Source organism: Danio aesculapii, chromosome 7 (genome assembly GCF_903798145.1).
Source record: "Danio aesculapii chromosome 7, fDanAes4.1, whole genome shotgun sequence".
Lineage (NCBI taxonomy): Eukaryota > Metazoa > Chordata > Actinopteri > Cypriniformes > Danionidae > Danio > Danio aesculapii.
In genome coordinates this window covers 55765195-55786664 of record NC_079441.1, presented here as the reverse complement: position 1 = coordinate 55786664, position 21470 = coordinate 55765195, and the positions used below count along the sequence as shown (strand labels likewise).

Here is a 21470-nt window from a genome sequence, read left to right as displayed (position 1 = left end):
AAACATGATATTAGGAACTGCCTATTTTCATTTTGATATTAACTTAACAGAAACCAAAAATGTTTAGGCATAGTGTAGCTACGTATTTATATGACTGTCATCTTCACTGCATGCGTATTCATAACAAAATGGAGCCTACAACACATAACTGCCTCCTTTCATCATGTCATGTCTCTTTCGCTAAATATCAGTTTTAATAAACAACAATGGCTATTATAAAAGTACAGGCTCATGTACAATAAGTTTATACAATATAGAATATAAAGGCAAGCAATCAGTCAATATGCAGAATCAGTGTACGTGGTTACATAAATTTATTAACTTGTCTTTGACAAGATGAATTTAATATCACGTTTAGTGATAGTGAGATGAGATCCAGCGGTAGATCCACGATGAACTGTCCAACGTGCGCTGCTCTTACTTGGGCAGGTGTGCTCAAAGCACCCGATGACTGCCTGGAGCTCAGACATGCGCATGCTGCAACGAATGCCAGAGTGTGTGTGTGTGGTCACATGATGTGTGTTTTCAGCGGTATAGTGTGGACGGAGGACTTTTCAACTTTTAAAACTAAAATGTATTAGTGTAAATGGGGCCTAAGGCCAATTTAGTTAATCTAATTCACATATACTGCATGTCTTTTGACTGTGTGAGAAACTAGAGCACATAATCACTTATATTGGATACTTTTGGCAAAATCTGGCAAAATCCAAAATAAATGAAGTAATCCAACTTCGATAGCTTCCCCTCTTAAGCACTGAGTGCATAAAGCATTCAACCTTTCAAACTTATGTATGTTTATCGACTGTATAGCTAGAATGAATAACTGAATAGCCAGATATTTAAACTGCACTCATTTATTCATTTATTTATTTTTTATCATTTTAATTGTGAATGCACTTCTTGCACTATTTATACTGCAAAATGGCATAGAATAATACATAAGAATCTGATTTGGGATCTACTACATTATTCTACGTAATTTACTAGCAAAACGAAGTGTTTGCACGAACGATCCATTTGAGCTGGATATAACATCTGCTCAATGAATATGGGTTTGGGGTATTATTTTAGCAGTTTTCAGTGGTGGTTCACAGTAGTGGTGCAGAAATACATTTTACATATGAATAGTGTGCAGGATTCCATTTACACATCATAAGAAATATCAGACTGATAGATAAAAAGTAAAGGGAGATTGATACACTAACATAGCAATATCATAAAACAGATAAAAACTTTTGTACAAAACAGATTGGAACATGTTATTATTTTAAACTTGTAACATTCAAAGTTTTCTAAATTGTTCTGTGTTGAATATTTTTTTTTTTTTACCATTTTACCATTTAATGTGTATTTAGGCTAAAATACATTTTGTGTATATTGTTGTACCAGATCCTGTCTGTCAATCTCTAAATATTAAAATAATTAAAAAACATCACAAAAATTGAAAATAAGATCTGTATTAAGTTTAAAATTATTTATTCCAAAAATATGACCAATTAAAACTGTTATTACACAACATTTGCAAGAAATGTTTACCCAGACAATTTTATAATATTAATAGTGAAAAGAACATTATAAAAAAGTTAAAAAATAAATTATTATTATTATTATTTATTCATTTATTCATCCATTCATTTTCGGCTTAGTCCCTTTATTTATAAGGGATCGCCACAACGGAATGAACCACCAACTTATCCAGCACATGTTTTAGGCAGCAGATGCCATTCCAGCCACAACCCAGCACTGGAAAACACCCATACACTCTTGTATTCACGCCTACACATACATTACGACCAATTTAGTTAATCAATTCCCCTATAGCGCATGGGTTTGGACTGTGGGGGAAACCGGATCACTCGGAAGAAACCCACGCAAACATATGGAGAACATGCAAACTCCACACAGAAATGGCAACTGACCCAGCCGAGGCTCGAACCAGCAACCTTGTTGTAAGGCAACAGCGCAACTCACTGTGCCTTTAATATTATTATTATTATTATTATTATTATTATTATTATTATTATTATTATTATTATTATTATTATTTAAAAGGACAAATCAGGCATTCGTTTTTTCAAAAATGTTGCCAATTGAATTTCCTTCACCATTATTTCTATCATAAACATTTATTAAATACCATCAAGCAAAATCTAAGCGGTGTAAGATTCGGAAAGTCAGAAAAAATTTGGGGTTTCTGAAAGAAAATGTGTTTTAAATGTCACCTCCAGACATCTCTTTTGGCCATTACTGCCAAAACACTATTAATTATTGTTAGTGAAAAACAAAATGTATGTTATGTTAAAATTAGGTTAATGAGAGTAAAAACATTCTCCATACTCTCACTTGCTTATATAATTTTTTACAATGATGCAGTAATTGCCTAAACTGACAAGGTTTACAAAAAATGTAGTATTTTTTTCACCTTGTCTATTGTTTTCTTCTTTCTAACATTTTGTGCCATTTCAGGGATTAGTCTTTATAAGACTCAATTCTTTCTTATACTCAGCAGGAAACAGGATTTCCCTATGACCAAATCAGACCTCTGAAGCTTGTACCTTTCATTTCCTTTTTGCTGAGCTTCATTTTCTCTAGAATTGCCATTGTGTTTCCATTCTAGCAAATCAGCATTTTTTTTTTCAGCTGAAAGAAAAACACCAGGAACTGAGAGCTTTGCAGTACTTCTTGCCACATATACAAATTAAAACTTATTATTGTTTCAAGTTTTTTTTTTTATGCTAGACCTCAAGTTAAGGTCTTTGTCAGGGAGAAGCTCCATGACAGTGTTATACAGTTGACCAGCAGGAAAACTTCAAGTGAAATTTCATGACTGTATTTAAAATTCCATGTGGTTATTTTAACAGCACTGATTAAGTAAAATGTAGTTTTTTATCAGAATGTATCAGTTAAATAGACTTATGGATTCATTTTGTTGTGCAAGTGTAAAATGAGAATATTAAATATATTTAAATGTTAGCACTATGTGTAAACAGAAAGTAGTGTGTTCACATGGCCAAGACATGATACAATACAGAAACTGCAGTTTCTTTTTAGGAATGTGACCCACTGCAAATGTTTGACTATATTTAATTATCTCAATGAATACTAATGTAAAAGAAGATCATTTGACATTTATCACTCCCTGTTAAATGAATGACTTAAATGAACAGCCCCCTTTTCAACCACATGACAGGATACACAAATTTTACAACAAAAAAGTGTATATAGCCTGCAAAACCTCCCGCACTTCAAACACACTGTGGGGGATTCCTGCCTGGATTGCTGATTTAAAGACAGAAATGAGGAAATTTGACAATCCACTGTTTGTGTTGCTATTTTTAAAAATTGCCTTGCAACTTTCAAGTCAAACAGGTATGACACAGATTTATGTTTGTTAATGAGAATTTAACTGTGACCTGCAATATTTGGAATTGTCTAGACTGAAACATTATTTTTAAAATATTTTTTAGTAAGACATGCTAGTGATAGGAATATACTATCCATTGTTTTCTTTATTGTTTAATGTAAATCATCTTACTCTGCTGGTGATTAAAATATGTAAAACATTTAAGATATACTCAGATATGTACTTGCATTATAGCTGCTAGATTTTATTTAATCTATTTAATAAATTGATTTGAAAGAATAAGAAAAAAACTGCCAGTTGCTGGCATGTTATAATATACAGTTGTAGTCAAAATGATTACCTTTTAAATACTGCCCAAATGAATAACAGAGCAAGGTGTTTTTTCACAGTATTTTCTATAATATTTTTTTTCTTCAGGAAAAAGTCGTATTCGTTTTATTTCATTTAGATTATTAGCCCTTTTAAGCTATATTTTTTTCAATAGTCTACTGAACAAACCACAGTCATACAGTAACTTGCTTAATTACCATAACTTGCTTAATTAACCTAGTTAACTTAAGCCTTTAAATGTCACTTTAAGCTGAATACTATTATCTTGAAAAATATCTAGTCAAATATTATGGACTGTCATCATGGCAAAGATAAAAGAAATCAGTTATTAGTTATTAAAACTATAATATTTGTAAATGTGTTGAAAAAATCTTTCAGTTAAACAGAAATTGGCAGGAAAAAAGGAAAACCTATTTATTAAAAGTGTTTCTAAGTTTTTCTTAATATGGCAGAGAAGGCAAAGTGGATTATCAAAAAATATACAGAAGCATTGCCCAGACCACATATGCCCTTCTTAAGCGTTTTTCACTTTTCAACACATTTTTAAACATAATATTTTAAATAACTACTTTCTAATAACTAATTTAATTTGTCTTTGTCACGATGGCAGTATATCAGTACATAATATTTTAATAGTTATTTTGAAAGATACAGATCTGCCAGCTTAAAATGCAATGTCTTAACTAGGTTAATTATGTTAATTAGGCAAGTTATTGCTTCTGGCAAGTCATTGGATAACTGTGGTTTGGTCTGTAGTCAATCTTTGCTCTCTTAAACATCAAATTACATGACAAATTTAAATTACATTAAAATTTTATGACATTTTAATTATGAATTTGGTTCTCTGACACTCAAACTAGAGTACAGTTTCATCCAGATATATGTGAGCTGCATGGTGGCAGCCTATATATACAGTATATGGATGTGGTGGTGCAGTGGGTAGCACAGCAAGAAGGTCGCTGGTTCGAGCCTCGATTGGATTAATTGGTGTTTCTGTGTTTTGCATGGGTGCTCCGGTTTCCCCCACAAGTCCAATAATGAATATATATATATATATATATATATATCCAATTTTTTTTGAAGATTTTATCAACACATTTCTTTTTTTCACACATCAACACATTTCTAAACATAATAATTTTAATAACTCATCACTAATAACTGATTTTATCTTTGCCATGATGACAGTAAATAATATTTGACTAGATATTTTTCAAGGCACTTCTATACAGCTTAAAGTGACATTTAAAGGCTTAGGTTAATGTAACTAGGTTAATTAAGATAACTAGGCAGGTTAGGGTAATTACGCAAATTATTGTATAACGATGGTTTGTTCTGTAGACTATCGAAACAAAATATAGCTTAAAGGGGCTAATAATTTTGACCCGTTTTATTAAAAAAATTATTTAAAATTTTTTTAATTAAAAATGGCTTTTATTCTAGCTGAAATAATAATAAAAAATAATTTCTCCACAAGAAAAAATATTATTAGACATACTGTGAAAATGTCCTTGCTCTGTTAAACATAATTTGGGAAATATTTAAATTTAAAGGGGGGCTAATAATTCTGACTTCAACTGTATATTAAATAATAACATAATTTTCATTTTTGGATAAATGATATATTTAAGTCATCAACAAATTGTGATGTTATATTTTGTGATGTTATATTAGCCATGTTTGTTTTATAATATCACTCAATAAGGATTGTTCTTTAAAAAAACATTGCATAGCTTTAAAACATAGGGGAGAGCGGGGCACAAAGTAACACTTTTTGGTTTTGGTTTTGGAAAATAAGGGGGTTAGACAAACCATTTATTTTTTACCAACAACATACAAGCCTCTCATACACATGAGCACTGGTTGTATGATCGCCGGATCTATGGTTTCTGTGCAGTTTGCCAAAAATGTCAGGAGTATAAATGTTACTATTTACCCCTTGCAGGGCAAGTTGTATCAGACAGAGGGTTAGTTGTAACACGTGGTTAAAAAGTCAGATTTTACACAATTAATTTAAATCCAGTTTACTTTAAATAGTAGCTATATTTCCTCAGTTCTTAGCTCAATTTATTTTTTATTCTACATAGCACAGTATGTTTATTTATCTATTGGGTAAACACCACCCTGTTACAACTTGTAAGTCTTTGTAAGTCTCACTGTCTGACAAATTAGTAAATCCATAAATAGCTTTATATAAAAGCTAAATAAAATGTTTAGGCTGAAAATCTGCACTAAAAAAAACTATAAGTATAAAAGCACATGGAGGCATTGATCAAATCTAGTTTTCAGTGGAGTTTAGAAATGAATGCTTATCCAAATATATATGTATATATACGGGTTTGAATTTGTTTTCAGTCTCTGGGAAAATATATAAGATCTGGCAAAGTAGAATTGTTCTCTGTTTTGAGTTAGCAAAGGAACAAGATCTCATTGAAACTAAATGCATGAGTGCTGCTAGTTGGGGGTTTCTTTAAATGTGTGTATGTAGTGTATATGGTTTGTGAAAACTACATACTGCTTTAATCAGTGTAAAAATTGGAAGGACTCGAGGGAGAGATGGGCTGACAGATGTACATAACAGTTGTGGATATTGACTTTGAAGTTTTCTGTTTCTGCAAAAAATAGCACAAAATATGACTGATTGATTGATTGATTGAAATTATTGATTCCGTTAGACCCCACAAAAAAGGTTTGATAGTTGAGCACTGATACAGTATTTATGGACTGTTCTTCAAAGCTATTCTCAAGCATTTATTGTAATGATTAACTTAAATGAAGGTAGTTACTACATCAGAAGTAAAAAAATGCATGTATGTATGTATGTATGTGTATGTATGTACTGTATATATGTTGGTTGGTTGGTTGGTTCCTTTGTTACTGGTTGGTTGTATTTTTTGGACTTATTGTGGTTGCAGGAAATAAAACTATGGTCATTAATGTTAAATGTAAAAAAATTTAATGATGACAGATGATAACAAAGTGCAGATGTTTGGCCACAATTCAATATTATATATATATATATATATATATATATATATATATATATATATATTATATATAGATCATAACCGGTTATTATGTACTGACGTCATTTATTTCCTATGCGCAATGTCGCAGTAGAATACTATGGCGAAGGACGCGAGGGCGAGTAAATAACGCTCTAACTACTTAAAAAATAGATAATTGTGCACAATTTAACTGCTTTCGAGTTTGCTGGACAGTCTTTCGTTGACAATGAAGGAGGCACAGCACACAAGCTGCTTTTGGACATTTGATCCGCTGACCTGTTTGTGAGGAACTTTTCCTCTCCTCTTGGCCTTTAAAGCGATACTTGTGGATCTTCCCGCCATCGGTAAACAGCACTTTTATTTCTATAGCTGATCGCAGCCCTTTCTGTTGAGCAGGTGAAGACAATAACCAATCATAACCATCAGCATTCAAAAAGCAAGCGTAATAATATTTACATTAGTTTATTAGCTATAAATGCTCAAGCTTTCTTCTGTGCATGTGTTGGAGTTTTGTTTGATACATTCAGAAAGAGCGTTTTCTTTGAGCAGGTCAAATTAAGGGTACAGTTCATATATCTTACTGCTGTATTAAAGAACAAAATTTTATTAAAAATAATACATAAATATATTTATAGATTTTAATAAAAAAAATGCTTGTGTTGTGAAGAAAAAATCTAATTATGTATTGAAAGCATCATCAATGCACCGAGATGCAGCGAGATATCGAATTGAATCGAATCGATGGCATGATAATCGTAACCAAACTAAACCGTGAGACCAGTGTAGATTCACACCCCTACTCGTTACAATTATGGACCTATTTCTTGGCTGCTGCATGGAGGGCGTCAAAGTGACCAGCGTCTTCCTGTAGAATGTTTAGAGCTTTCGTTTACAGCATTTAACTGGTAATTTGCGATCCAAAAATGGGTTTCAATAGCGTTTTGAGTGGATTACAGAGTGTTTTTGTGACACACAACTTTGAAAGGTGTGTGTAAAGCTGTTATAATCTGTCAGATCTGTGATTCAAGTGCGAGATAAAAGCGTTATTCTAGTTCATATAAATCGTAAACCATGTTTCTTTTCATTTTGCTTAATCACGTGCCCCCAAAAAGATAAAATAAACAAAACAATATGATGTCTTTTGACTGCTTTCTTCAATAACTACATTACACAATGCTTGTACTTTTACTTGTAGTACTTGAGTAGTAAATTTTAAAGTAAACTACTTGCAATACATTAGTACTTCCACTTAAGTATGGTGCTTAAAGAGCACTTCAACTTCTACTCAAGTCACTTTTTTGATAGAGCACTTGTACTTTTACTCAAGTCTGGGTCTCTAGTACTTTATACATCTCTGTATAGATAGATAGATAGATAGATAGATAGATAAAGCTAAAATTGAATCCTTGTAAATAAAAATTAACAATGGATTCACAGTATACAAATGTATGTAAGAATTTATAATGCTTTTTTTTACACGTATGGATGATCATGCCACATACTTTGAGAGTAGCAGTGGCCAATTCTACTGAAAGATATACTTCTGCAAGAATGTAGTAGCTAGAATCAGTGGACTGGTTCAAGATTGCTTTGCTCACATCAAGCAAAGTGCTGCCATTTCTGAGTATACAGTTTCCTGCTGGAGGGATCTATAGCAGTCAACATCAACAACATCGGATGAAAGACCAGAGCCAATGAGATATCTCTCTCTCTCTCCACAGAAGTAGGCAAGTGTACAGTAGCTACCTTATTCAGTCATGCTGGTAATAGCAATATAGTGAATATCTATTTTTGTTACCACTGTAAAATATTGAATTTGGATAGCCTATCCTTCAATGTGTTTGGTATCCTGTATTTTGTTTTAATTGAGCATATTAACAAATTTCATGCAAGCATAATCACTTAACATATTAAAAGTACTGTATTGACAGTGCTCATACTGGAAAGCCTTTTACGGAAGTACACTGTAGAAAAAAAAAAAAAACATTTTACAGGTAATTGTCTGTTTTTTTTTTTTTTTTACAGAATTTAATTTTCTTCATTATACCTGATGTTTTACAGATATGTTCTGTAATAAATTCTAACATTAAATTTACAGTTATTGTGTAACACGGGGAATGACACAGACAACTGAAGTTAGGATCCACGTGCAGGTTTATTCAGTAGTCAGGCAAGCAAAGGTCAACACAGGTGCAAACAGATGTATAAAGGCAATCCAGAATTGTAGTCACTATAACAGGCTAAAGGTCGGAAGGCAGGCTGCAGACAGGGAGACCATGATAAACAAGGCGAGGTAAATACACGGGCAAACAAAACTAGGAAACGCATTGAAATGTCACTTTACAGATAACAAGACTCAGCAAGGAAATGAGTGTGTGTGCTGCTAAAGTAGTGTGTGTAATTAGTCCAGAAGCAGCATCAGCTGTGGAGTCTAATGATTGGAGACTTGGAGCAGGTGGGTGTGTGTGGCATGACTGAATATGTAGTCCATAAGTTGTAGTCCATGTGAATGTGTGAGAGAGCCAGCAATCTAGGGAGTATGATCGCTGGTGATCGTGACATTTTGCTTGTAATTTGGTATTACGTTATTTTTCTGCTTTTTAAAGGACATTTTATGTATTTTTAGAGAGTAACACATAATTTTACGTTAATATTTACAGATATTTACCTGTAAAAATAGGGAAACAAAAATTCAGTCAAATTGTTTTTGGTGTAGATAGTAAACATATGAAGATTAACTTGAGGTTAATAAAGTGAAATAATAGCCTATTGTTTGTAGGCTGCATATAATGCATGCACTGTAAACTATGAAATGTTTATTTTACTACTCTAACAAAGTTGCTATGCGAACTGTGACGATCACAGTGATCTAGTGGCTGCAGATCGCTGGAAAACTACACACATATTACTTTAAAGAACTACAACTACCAGCAGGCACCTAGTACACCCGGGTTCCTAATTCTAACTGATTACACACACAGTCAGAAGATCATTATGGTCTGATTTCAAGGACTATAAACTCAGCACACACAAACACATCGTTTTTGAGTCTTAAACTGTTTAGTGAGTATTATGATGGGGTTTTCCTTATCATGGCTTGTTTGACCCATTTGCGTTGTTATTTTGTTGCCGCCTTTACTCTTGGGATTATCTGTGCACCTTTTTGTTCCTGTTTCAGCCTTTAATTGCAAGATGATTCTGTTAATAAACCATTTGATCCTCAACTTTGTTGTGCAGGCGTCCTCTCATGGCACTAACCTTGTATTTGTTGTTAAAGGATGACCAAATGTGTTATTTGAAAAGAAAATAGCTCTAAGTTTTCTTTTTTTTTCTCAAGAAAATTGTTTTGGAGTTTAACCTACATATCCTTAAAATATTTGTTAAAGTATGTTATAGTTATATTTACAGTGTCTTATGACAACAGCAATTATTTGTACCTAAGATTTTTTTTTTTTTTTTTTTCAATCATTCCTTATTTTTTATTATTTTTTTTTTTTTCCCAGTTTTAAAGGTTTGTTAAAAGTGGAAAATTTTATGGATTATTTTGAGATTTCGTGCATAATTACATAAACTAATCTGTATAATTACATTAATAACCTGCATAATTACAGTAATTATCCGTATCACATTGTCTGTATAATTACATAAATTTTATATATATATATATATATATATATATATATATATATATATATATAGTGATAAATTGTGAAATGACAGTAATGTTTGCAATTGCAGTAAAAATTTGTAAAATGGCAGTAATAACCTGTACAATTAGTTAAAATCTTTAATAACTTGTAATTATGGAACAAGAAATTATCTACATTTTTTTATTCTGACAGTTTTTTTCCGGTAATTTTCTGGTGCCTCTGCTGGCAGAAAATAATCGTTTTTTTTTTTTTTTTTTTTTTTTTTACAGTGTAGGTTTTTCTGTTACAGAAGTATCATGTATTATTTTTATTCAGTCTTCAAGATTAGGCACAACTTATTGTAGCTATGTTTTAGTGATCATTTTTTTACTTACAATAGTCATGATTTTAAATAGGTAGACTTTTGGAAAAATCACAGGAAACCAGTACCAGGTACAACACTTCAAAGGAAAAGGGAATCTGACTTTTGAAAATTAGAACAGTTCAGAAGGATAGTTCCAAAAATTGTGGAAATTCTTTATTACGGCTGTCTGCTTAATCCCACTGCACTGGAGCCAGTTGACTAATCTCTGGGATTGATAGTTGAAATGTATGGTCGTTCATGCTTGAAGAAAGAATTTGAGAGGAAGAAATTCCCATGATTGGGGTAGTCTCTTCGTGTTGAAAGGGCTATATATAGAAGCAAACTTCTTAAGTATTCAAAAGTCTAAACACATTTTGCATTTCAAAATGACACTTTAAATGCACTGAAAACAGTTCTCTGCGCAAAGCTGCAGTCACACTAGAGTTTGAGCTAGCGAAATTCTGTAGTACAGCACTGCGAACAGGGGCGGGATTAAACAAGATGATAAGACAGTAAAAAAGCAAGTGATTGGTCCATATTATTAATTTCTGTCCAGAGAGGTCATGTTTTGATCGTCGATTGGTCTCACGCAATCATGTGATGCGATTTCGTGTATATATATAAAAAATATATATAATAATAATAATAATAATATATATATATATATATATATATATATATATATATATATATATATATATATATATATATATATATACGTATATATATATATATATATATATATATATATATATATATATATATATATATATATATATATATATATAATAAAATATATATTTTAAAAAATGTTGCAACAGCATGTGTGTATCTGCAAATATTTCTGTGCATGTGAACAATCTGATACATATTTTAGTACTATGGCAAAGCATTCTAAAGTTAGGGGTGCTTTTCATTATACCCAACAGTATGTAGTTTGTTAGGAAAAAATCTGGTTATATGAATGAAATATACATTAAAACATTTTACAGAACAGAACATTCAGTGACAGCAGCGATTATTAACCAAAAAAAAAAACAAAAAACACATACAATAGTTTCAGTTTCAATAGAGCTAGAAATACTATGTCCTATTCAGATACAACGTAACAGGTGCCCATCTTTGTTTAAAAATATCCAGTTTTATTTGAAGTTGAGCAGTCATATACTCCATTCTATATATACATTCAAGTTTTTCTATCCACTGTACTATTGTTGGAGGGTGTGGCTTCATCCAATTTAATGTTATGGTCTTTCTTGCACTGAGTAAAAGTATATGTAGTATATATCTCTGGTTTTTATTATATATATCCTGGGGTATCCCTTCAAGCAAGAAAAACAGGGGAGTAAAAGGTAGATCTACCTGCATAATTTTCATTATCTCAATGTTTACCCCTTGCCAAAATGCAAATATCTTCGGACATTCCAAATATATATGTGCGTGATTACCCACATTTCCGCAACCCCTCCAGCATTCTTCTGACTGTGGACGGTTAGTATATTTGGAGACCATCAATGGTGTTCTAAAAAACCTAATTTTTGTTTTCCAGTCAAACTCTTTCCAGTTATGGCTGTTGATCCCCTTATGAGCTTCTGAACATATGTTTTCCCAAATATCATCCTCATTTTTTTCATTAAGTTCAGATTCCCATTTTTCTTTAATTTGAAGGGTGTTATCTGTTGAATCCAGAATTAGGCTATTATATATCTGTGATATGTGTCTTTTATGTAATCCTTTTTGTTTTTTATATCAATAAAAACTGTTCCACATTAGTTGGGACTTTTTTGAATATTTCCTTTTCTTTATGATTTGTAATATAGCTTCTTAATTGTAAGTATCGAAAGAAATCGCTTGATGACAACATAAATTTGTCTTTAAGATAAGAGAATGAGTGCATAGTGTTTTCATTAAATAACTGATCAATTATCATAAGTCCCTTATCGCACCATGTTTTAAAAGTGGCATCCCATTTGGATGGTAAGAACTCAGGGTTATCTGCTATAGACATAACTCTTGATACGGTTGCCATTCCTCTTAGTTTTTTCTTAACTGTTGTCCAAATTCTCAGAGTCTGTTTAACACACATTTTTTTATTTGAATCTTTTTCTGAGATTGTTGTGTCATAAAGGCTAATGCTGAAAGAGGTACATTTGGTACAGAAGCCTGTTCCATGCTCACCCATCCCCTTTCAGCCTCATTGTTTATCCAGTCCACTATAGCTGTGAGCTGAGCGGCCCAATAATAATATCTTAAATTTGGGAGACGTAGCCCTCCCTTATCTTTTCCTAAAATTAACGTTTTTAATCTTATTCTGGGTTGTCTGTTCTGCCAGATGAATCTAGATATAAGTTTATCTAAGATGTTAAATGTGGATACAGGAATCCATATGGGTAGGGACTGAAATAAAAAAAGAAATCTAGGTAAAATATTCATTCTTATTGTTTCAATCCGACCAAACAATGATAGTGGTAGCACCTCCCACCTCTGTAAATCCTTTTTAACTGTGTTAGTTCATCATAATTAGTTTATCATAATTTGCCTGATATAGCTGTGAAATTCTGTGTGTAATGGCAACTCCTAAATATGTAAATCCCTGTTTTGACCACCTGAATGACGCTCTGTTATTTAGTTCTACCGGCCAGACTCCAGTAATCATAAGTGCTTCTGATTTAGTGGAGTTGATTTTATATCCAGAAATGGATTCATAAATTTCTAGACAATCTAAAACAGCTGGTATTGAAGAAATTGGATTCTCAATAAATAATAATACATCGTCAGTATATAGAGCAATCTTTTGACAATCTTCATTCTCATCTGTAATTCCTTGTATATGTTGATTGCCTCTTATACTCTCAGCTAATGGTTCAATGCTTAGAGTGAACAAAACAGGAGACATAGCATCTCCCTGTCTAGTTCCCCTTCCCAAATCAAAAAACTCTGAGCAGTGACCATTCACCCGAACTCTCGATTTAGGATTTTGATAGAATATTTGTATCCATTTAATAAATGTGCTATGAAATCCCATATATGCTAGTGTTTGATTTAAGTATGTCCAATCCAATCGATCAAACGCTTTTTCTGCGTCTAAACTAAGTAACATTGAGGGGACTTTTCTCTTTTCTGCAATCATTTGTATATTTAGTACCCTCCTAACATTATCAGTACCATGGCGTCCACTAACAAATCCGGTCTGGTCTGGCTTTAATAATTTTCTAATATGTGTTTGGATTCTCTCTGCTAAAATTGAAGTTAAAATTTTTAGATCCTGGCAGAGTAAACTTATGGGTCTATAACTTGTACACAGAGTGGGATCTTTTCCTGCTTTATGGATAACTGTTATTACTGCTTCTGCCCATGACTTTGGTGGATCTCCTTTCTCTAATGCATAATTGTACATTTGACATAGAATTGGGGTTAGCTCATTTATGAAGACCTTGTAAAATTCTCCAGGAAAGCCATCTACTCCCGGGGATTTACTATTCTTGAGGTTTCCAATACTTTTCTTGATTTCCTCCTCTGTTATAGGAATAACCATTACCCCAGAGTCCTCGTCTGTTAGTCTGTTAAGTTGAATAGAATCCAAATTTTTTTTTATTTTTTCTTCCTTATTTAACTGTTCATCTTTTTCATATAATTTTTTATAGTAGTCTTTAAATGCATTTGCAATTTATTTAGGTTGTGATGTTGTTATACCTGTATATGGATGCTTAATTTTTGGGATAGCTCGACTAGACTGGGCCTTAAGTAATTGGAAAGAAAGCAGCCGACTTGCCCTATTACCAAATTCATAATATTTTCTATTTGTATATCTTAGAGCACCTTCTGCCCTATGAGTCAGTAGGTCATCTAGTTTTTGTCTAGTTTGCTTCAACTGCTCCAGGAGATTTTTATTTCCAGTATTTTTATGTTGATATTCTAATCGTTTTATTTCCTTCTCAATTTCGATTCGTTTGATTTCCCTTTGCTTTTTTATTCTGGATGTAAGTGCAATAATCTTTCCTTTCATTACTGCTTTGGCAGCGTCCCATAAGATAGATGGAGTGACAGATCCATTATCATTTGTTTTAATATAATCTTCCCATTCTTGCTGTATTTCTTTTTTGTGTTTTTCATTATTAAGTATTGAAACATTGAATCTCCAATATTTAAACATTGGCCCACATGTAATTTTAAAACAACAGGACTATGATCTGACAAAGTAATGGACTCTATGTTGCACTCTATTACTCTGTGCACATCAGTTTTTGAAATGCAGAAAAGGTCCAGTCTAGAATAGCTTCTATGTGGTTTTGACATAAATGTAAAATCTTTCTCTTTTGGATGGAGATATCTCCAAATATCAATCAGCCCCAGTTCACTCATCATCCCCAAAGCTGTATTTGTTTTACGTGACAGGGGTCTCTTTTCTATCGGAAGCCTATCCATGTACGAGTTTAGGACACAATTAAAATCTCCACCTATCACTAAAATCCCTTCTGCTTTATCTGCCACAAGTAATGAAATTTTCTTTAAAAAATTTGGACAATCTTCGTTTGGTGCATATAGATTTAAAAAAGTTATTTTAATACCCCTTATTGTCCCCACACCCATGACATATCTTCCATTTTTATCTTTAATAGTTTTGTCCTCTGTGAAGTAAACTATTTTATTAATCAGTATGGCAACCCCCCTTTTTCTACCTTCACCATATGATGCACTAAAGACCTCATCCACCCATTCTCTTTTCAGCTTTAGATGTTCTTTGTCTGAGAGATGAGTCTCCTGTAACATTGCAACACCACATTTTAGTGTCTTAAGCTGATTCAGTATTTTTTCCTCTTCACCGGGCCCGTAATTCCCTTCACATTATAGCTAACGCAAGTTAAACTCTCCATGACTATTAATTAGAAGTGCTCCTTTGAATTTACAAAGGCAAAAAAAAAACAAAAAAAAAACGCTAGCATTACTGTCTCTATTCAAGTGTATACTTAAAACGCAATATCTGCTGCTGTCAAAAAATAAAGAAAAATGAACTTGAACATTGAACTGAACTTCACATCTCGCTGGTTGCGCTTCCCATGAAAAAAAATCGACCGGACATAAATATAGAAAAGCAACCAGCTCCCGATTGAAAGTGGGCAGAGAGTTGTGACTCGGTCTCTCTGGGAAAGAAACACTTCGCATGTGTGCGACCTTATTACTCCCACATCTCCTTTGAAATGGTCGCGGCCTGGCGGGCGAGTGTAGTCCACCCATGAAACGTTTTAATGTCCGCCATTATTGAAAAACCATCATTATGTCCTAATGTAGTCACGGTATATATCAGTTAGATCACAGTCTCGTTGTTAATCCTCGTAGTAGAAAATTTCAGTTCTTACCTCAAATCTACAACAATGATAGGGAGAGTATAACATTAATTATATTCCTTGCCAATATGTTTGTGAAAGCGAGATCACATTTTTTAATCGGAAAAGAAAGCTTTGACATCCACATCTGAAAGCGTAGTTTGATTAATCCTACGACGGCCACTTCTCCGCATCTGCCACTGCGCTTTTGACAGCTCCGTCTCCAGGGCGTCATGCTCACTCCCAGGCATCTTAATGCCGAGCTCCCGAAGTGTTGGCGCAGCTTCCGTCAGGGTATAGAAAGTTTTGTCGCCAGAATCCAGGCTGATCTTCAGTTGTGCGGGGTAGAAGCTCCGTGCCCTTACATTCTTCGTTTTGAGTTGTCTGATCACATCTCGCACATGAGCCCTTTTTCTCTGCAGATCAGGAGAGTAGTCGTTGTCGAAATAAATTCGTTTGTCCTTATACATGACTTGTTTTTGAATCCAGGCCTGGTGTAAAATTGCTTCTTTCACAGGAAATTCCGTTAATTTTTTCCACTATTGATCTGGCTGATTCTGTATTTTTTGGCTTGGGAGCCAGCGCTCGGTGAGCCCTTTTATTTCTTATGTCACCGTCGGGCAGAGAGTTTAAAGTTGTAGTGAGTAAGTCTTTTACGAACTCAACGAGATTCTTCCCTTCTTCGCTGTTTTCAGGTACTTGATAGATTCTCAAATTATTCCGTCTTAGTTTGTTTTGTAGATCATCGCACCTGGCGGATAATTCTACCTCCCGTAGCAGCAGGTGTCGAATCGCTCTCCCGTGTCGCATTACCGAGTCCTCGTTGTTACCAATGCGTTCTTCGGCCTCCACGATGCGCGTTTCCAGCTTTGATATCTGGTCTTTCAATTCTCCGACTGAAGTTTCCAGTCTTGTCAGAGACTCTTTCGTTCCGACGTGACCCTGTTGATTTTCTTTTCGCAGTTGTTTAAGTTCACCAACCAGATCTGTAATGGCTGACTCTGTGTGTGCCCGAGTCTGAATAGGACTCGGCGATCATCTTTTTTCCTCTCTCTCCCTCAAGTTATCGTGTTTTGTCCCGGACTTAGCATATCTACTTGACGAGCTCATCTTTATGATGTAGATGATGTTTTATTTATCGTGTATACTTAAATTTAAACTGGTTTTACAATAAATTCGCGGAGACAACGTTTTCCGATGTCTATGCAGTCATGGGGTCACAGGAAGTTCTGTTTGGGCCATTTCATGCAAAAGTTTGATTTTGATAATGCGATGTGTAGTTTTGGTTGCAGTGCTTCATTTTGCAGGATATATGAGGTATTTTGCAGTTTGGGTGTGTGGTTTTGTGAATTGTGTTAAGTATTTTGAAAAAACCAGACTAGTTTGAAAAATTGTGTGTTAGCATTTGGGAAAAAATAACTGTAATCTGTTTCGTAATTACAGAGTTAAAGAATCACCAAGTCTCTAAACCACCAAGTTGTAAAAATCACCATGTTTCAGACTGGTGGGCTAGAGATGGCCAGATTTATATAGAGTATATGGAAAACATCCATTACTAAAAACTGTGTGAACACATTGCATTACACCATATACACAATATCTTTAAACCAACATTATATTACCCCTTTTGGAGTAACTTTGAAAAAAGGAACTTTTAAAATGTTACACTTAAATACAATTTAAAGACTTATTTTTACTCTGTAGCATCAGAGTGATGCATGCATGTTATTTTATATGTGTGTTTTATTTACTTATTTTAAACTATATTCCCTGTTTATTTTTTTGTAAAGCACTTTTAATCAACTACCATTGTATTAAAAGTGTTCTCTATAAATAAAGCTTGCTTTGACTTGTCTTTAAAATAAAATTTCCAAATAAGCTATCCTGATCTGTTCATTAAGAGGTTTACATCTATATTATCATTATCCGCACAATCAGCACTGGCGCCCCTCAGGGGTGTGTCCTCTCCCCACTGCTTTTCTCCCTGTACACGAATGACTGCACTTCAAAAGACTCCTCTGTGAAGCTCTTGAAGTTTGCAGACGACACCACACTTATCGGCCTCATTCAGGACGGTGACGAGTCTGCTTACAGACAGGAGGTTAAGGAGTTGGCTGTCTGGTGCAGTCACAACAACCTGGAGCTCAACACGCTCAAAACAGTGGAGATGATAGTGGACTTCAGGAGAACCCCCCCTGCTCTCCCCCCACTGAGCATCATGGACAGCATTGTGGCAGCAGTGGAGTCATTCAGGTTCCTGGGCACCACCATCTCTCAGGACCTGAAGTGGGACACTCACATTGACTACATTGTCAAAAAAGCTCAAGAGAGGCTGTACTTTCTTCGTCAGCTGAGGAAGTTCAACCTCCCAAAGGAGCTGCTGAAACAGTTCTACACCTCCATCATTGTCATCTGCACATCAATAACTGTCTGGTTTAGCTCAGCTACTAAATACGATCTCCAAAGACTATGTCGAATAGTTCGGACTGCTGAGCGAATCCCTGGTACAACCCTTCCTACTCCCCAAGAACTGTACTTATCCAGAGCAAGCAGAAGGGCTGCCAAAATCACTCTGGACTCCTCACACCCAGCACACTGCCTCTTTGAACTTTTACCTTCTGGTCGACGCTACAGAGCACTGCGCACCAGAACAGCCCGACACAGAAACAGTTTCTTCCCTCAGGCAATCCATCTCATGAACACTTGATGATAATAATTGTGGAACCAACATCACTACTTGCTATACACTTTTATACACATATACACTTATTTAACAACACACTTTACATGTCAATTTGCACATAACAGCTGCACATATAACGTTGTATATAGTAATAAACACGTACATACACTTGTCAATTTGTATATTGCATTCACTACTTGTATTTTTAAAAAATATATATTTATTATCTGTTTTTTGTCCTGTCTCTGTTATCCTGTTGCACTGTAGAAGCTCTGTCACGAAAACAAATTCCTCGTATGTGTGAACATACCTGGCAATAAAGCTCTTTCTGATTCTGATACTCTTTTAGTTTCTGATCTGTTTTTCCATACATGCAGACACCAGCTACTTCCTTATCTACAATGAGGACCACAACAGATGTGTGAATGCTGTGAGTGCAACTGTCCTGCAAACTGCACAATGCGATGTATCTTCTGAGGGCCAACGTTTCCGATGGGTTTCCTCTTCACAAATTATAAGCCTCTCTTTAAAACTCTGCTTGGCGGCCCAAAACATCAAGGACTGGGTCAAAATCATCCTTGTTCCCTGCAATGCACTTAGTCCCTTGCAAACTTGGGAATGTAAGAATGAGACATTGTTTGGTTTAAAGGGTCAGCCACTCCACATGAACTATGGAAATCGAAATGAGCCAAATATGATGTTGTACAAGGGATCAGGGACATGGAGTCGCTGGCAGGTGTATGGGACCAAAGACGATTTGTGTTCTCATGGAAATCAAGGTACACTCAAAAATATTATTTTTTACTTGTTCAAACTACTTATTTAAAATGAGCTGAAACACAATTCTTTCATTGAGACAACTTATTTTTTGTGTTCAATCCACATAAATTTGTTAAAAGTGTTAAGTTAACTTAATTGATTTGTGTTGGGACAATATAAATGAATTATGTGGAACCCCAGCCATTATAAACTTGCAAAAATGCTAATAATGTTATCATTTTTTTAAGCTAGGGCAAATACTTTCTCAATGTTTAATTGTTTAGATCTAATATAAAACATTTCTCTTGCTTTCCCTTTATTTTGTTTATAAATTTTCTGCAGAGATCTATACAATAGGTGGAAATTCATTTGGGAAACCATGCCAGTTCCCATTTAAATTTGCTGACAAGTTGTATGCGGAGTGTACTGTGGAGGGCAGATCAGATGGCCAGCTGTGGTGTTCCACAGACACAGACTATGACACAGACAAAAAGTGGGGCTTTTGTCCAACCAAAAGTGAGTAATTCTGCCCTAAGAAAACATTACAGGTGCTTCTCACAAAATAATATCAATGGACAAGTTTTTTTATTTAGTTATTTTTGCAGTTTAGTTAAAAAAAAGAACTTTACTATATTCTAGATTCAATCCATTAGATTTACAGTGAAATGTTTCTTTCTTTCATTAAAAAATTAATTAAAAGCTTAGGAAAATTCAAACTTCAAAACAGAACTTTCAGATTTAAGATTATTTAAATTATTTGGTATAAAAATACTAGGTATATCATGAGCTAGTTCAGAACATTCAGCCACAATTATGGTCAAGAAAATTATTACAATACCCTCCAGAAGGATGTTTAGCCACAGAAGGTTATCACGGAAATGTATCCAAGTTTAGTGTAAAATTTTCAGTCTCTGATGATTTGTTTTCTTAAGAAAAAAGAGTATTCTTAAGTAATGTTGAAGAATGAAGTGAGTGAGGTGGGGCCAAGAGCCATGAGGGCATGCAAGGCTGGTGGCGGGAGTGCTAATGACTGTCCCCTCTGCTCACCTCCTGTCTCGAGTCTGGAGGCTGGAAGCCGGCTGAAAGCCGATGGCTCCTCTGGCTCAAGGATGCTTGGCTGTAAGGCCTTCATTCACTTATACCCCCTGCTTCTCCCCATCATGGTAGCCGGCAGCAGTCTTCGGCTCTTGCCAGATGGCAGTGACTTCCCAGGACTTCCTCGACAGTGGTAAGCCCCCCATCTCTTCCACATCCTGGGTTTCGGCGCCACTGTAATAAAGCTGATGGCCATTGGGAAGAAGACGGAAAACTAATGAACTTAAAATCATTTTAATAAATTATGAGTTCACCAGCTTAATCAATTGTGTCAATCATACTTAAAGATTTTGGCATTGCTGTCCTGAAGCAGGGGGCCCAAGCTATCAATGCCTGAGAAGAGGAGCCTCCTTGGAGGAGGCTCAAGGCTTGACTCAAGCTCCAAGTATAAGTCCCTCCAACCCCCCTTTTCAACACATTTTGAAAAACAGAGGAGGAGATGGGGAGGTGGAGGGAGGCCGGACAAAAGTCAAAAACGTGAAACAGTGCAAAGACCACTACTTATATACACACGTGATGAATGACTGACCCACCTGACTGATCAGGATCATCCCAAACTTACTTTAGGAGCTTCATTTCATGAGTTCACCTGCTCAATCAAATGCATCAATTGCATCCTGAATCAGGGGCCAGAGCTCGGACCTCCCGTCCTTGGAGGAAGGTTTGACTCAAGCTCCAACTATGAGTCCCCCTAAAAAATGGCTAGTGTGTGTGTGTGTGTGTGTGTGTGTGTGTGTGTTCGACAATAAATTTGCTAAGCTTGCAATGATACTGATAGCTATGATTTCAATCAATGAACAAGAAAATAGAGGAAGGAAGAGAAAATGAGAGAAATGCTGCTGTTGCTGATCATGACATTCCTTCATTTTCCTGTTTTTTTACTTTTTCTTGTCCAAGTGGGACAACTGTAAAAT

General features: G+C 34.6%; 1 protein-coding gene across 2 annotated transcripts in view; it reads left to right on the top strand.

Annotated features, from left to right (window-relative positions):
* Positions 1-3159: 3159 nt before the first annotated feature.
* The window catches only part of mrc1a (mannose receptor, C type 1a), a 68005-nt gene continuing 49694 nt past the window's right edge, over positions 3160-21470 (top strand). The window contains exons 1-3 of one of the 2 annotated variants that reach the window (XM_056462211.1): positions 3160-3369; positions 19080-19481; positions 19804-19977. In XM_056462211.1, the coding sequence (XP_056318186.1) occupies positions 3297-3369; positions 19080-19481; positions 19804-19977 (649 nt within the window). In that variant the 5' untranslated portion in view covers positions 3160-3296. The remainder of the gene's footprint in view (positions 3370-19079; positions 19482-19803; positions 19978-21470) is intronic. The other variant, XM_056462212.1, reaches the window with a different exon arrangement.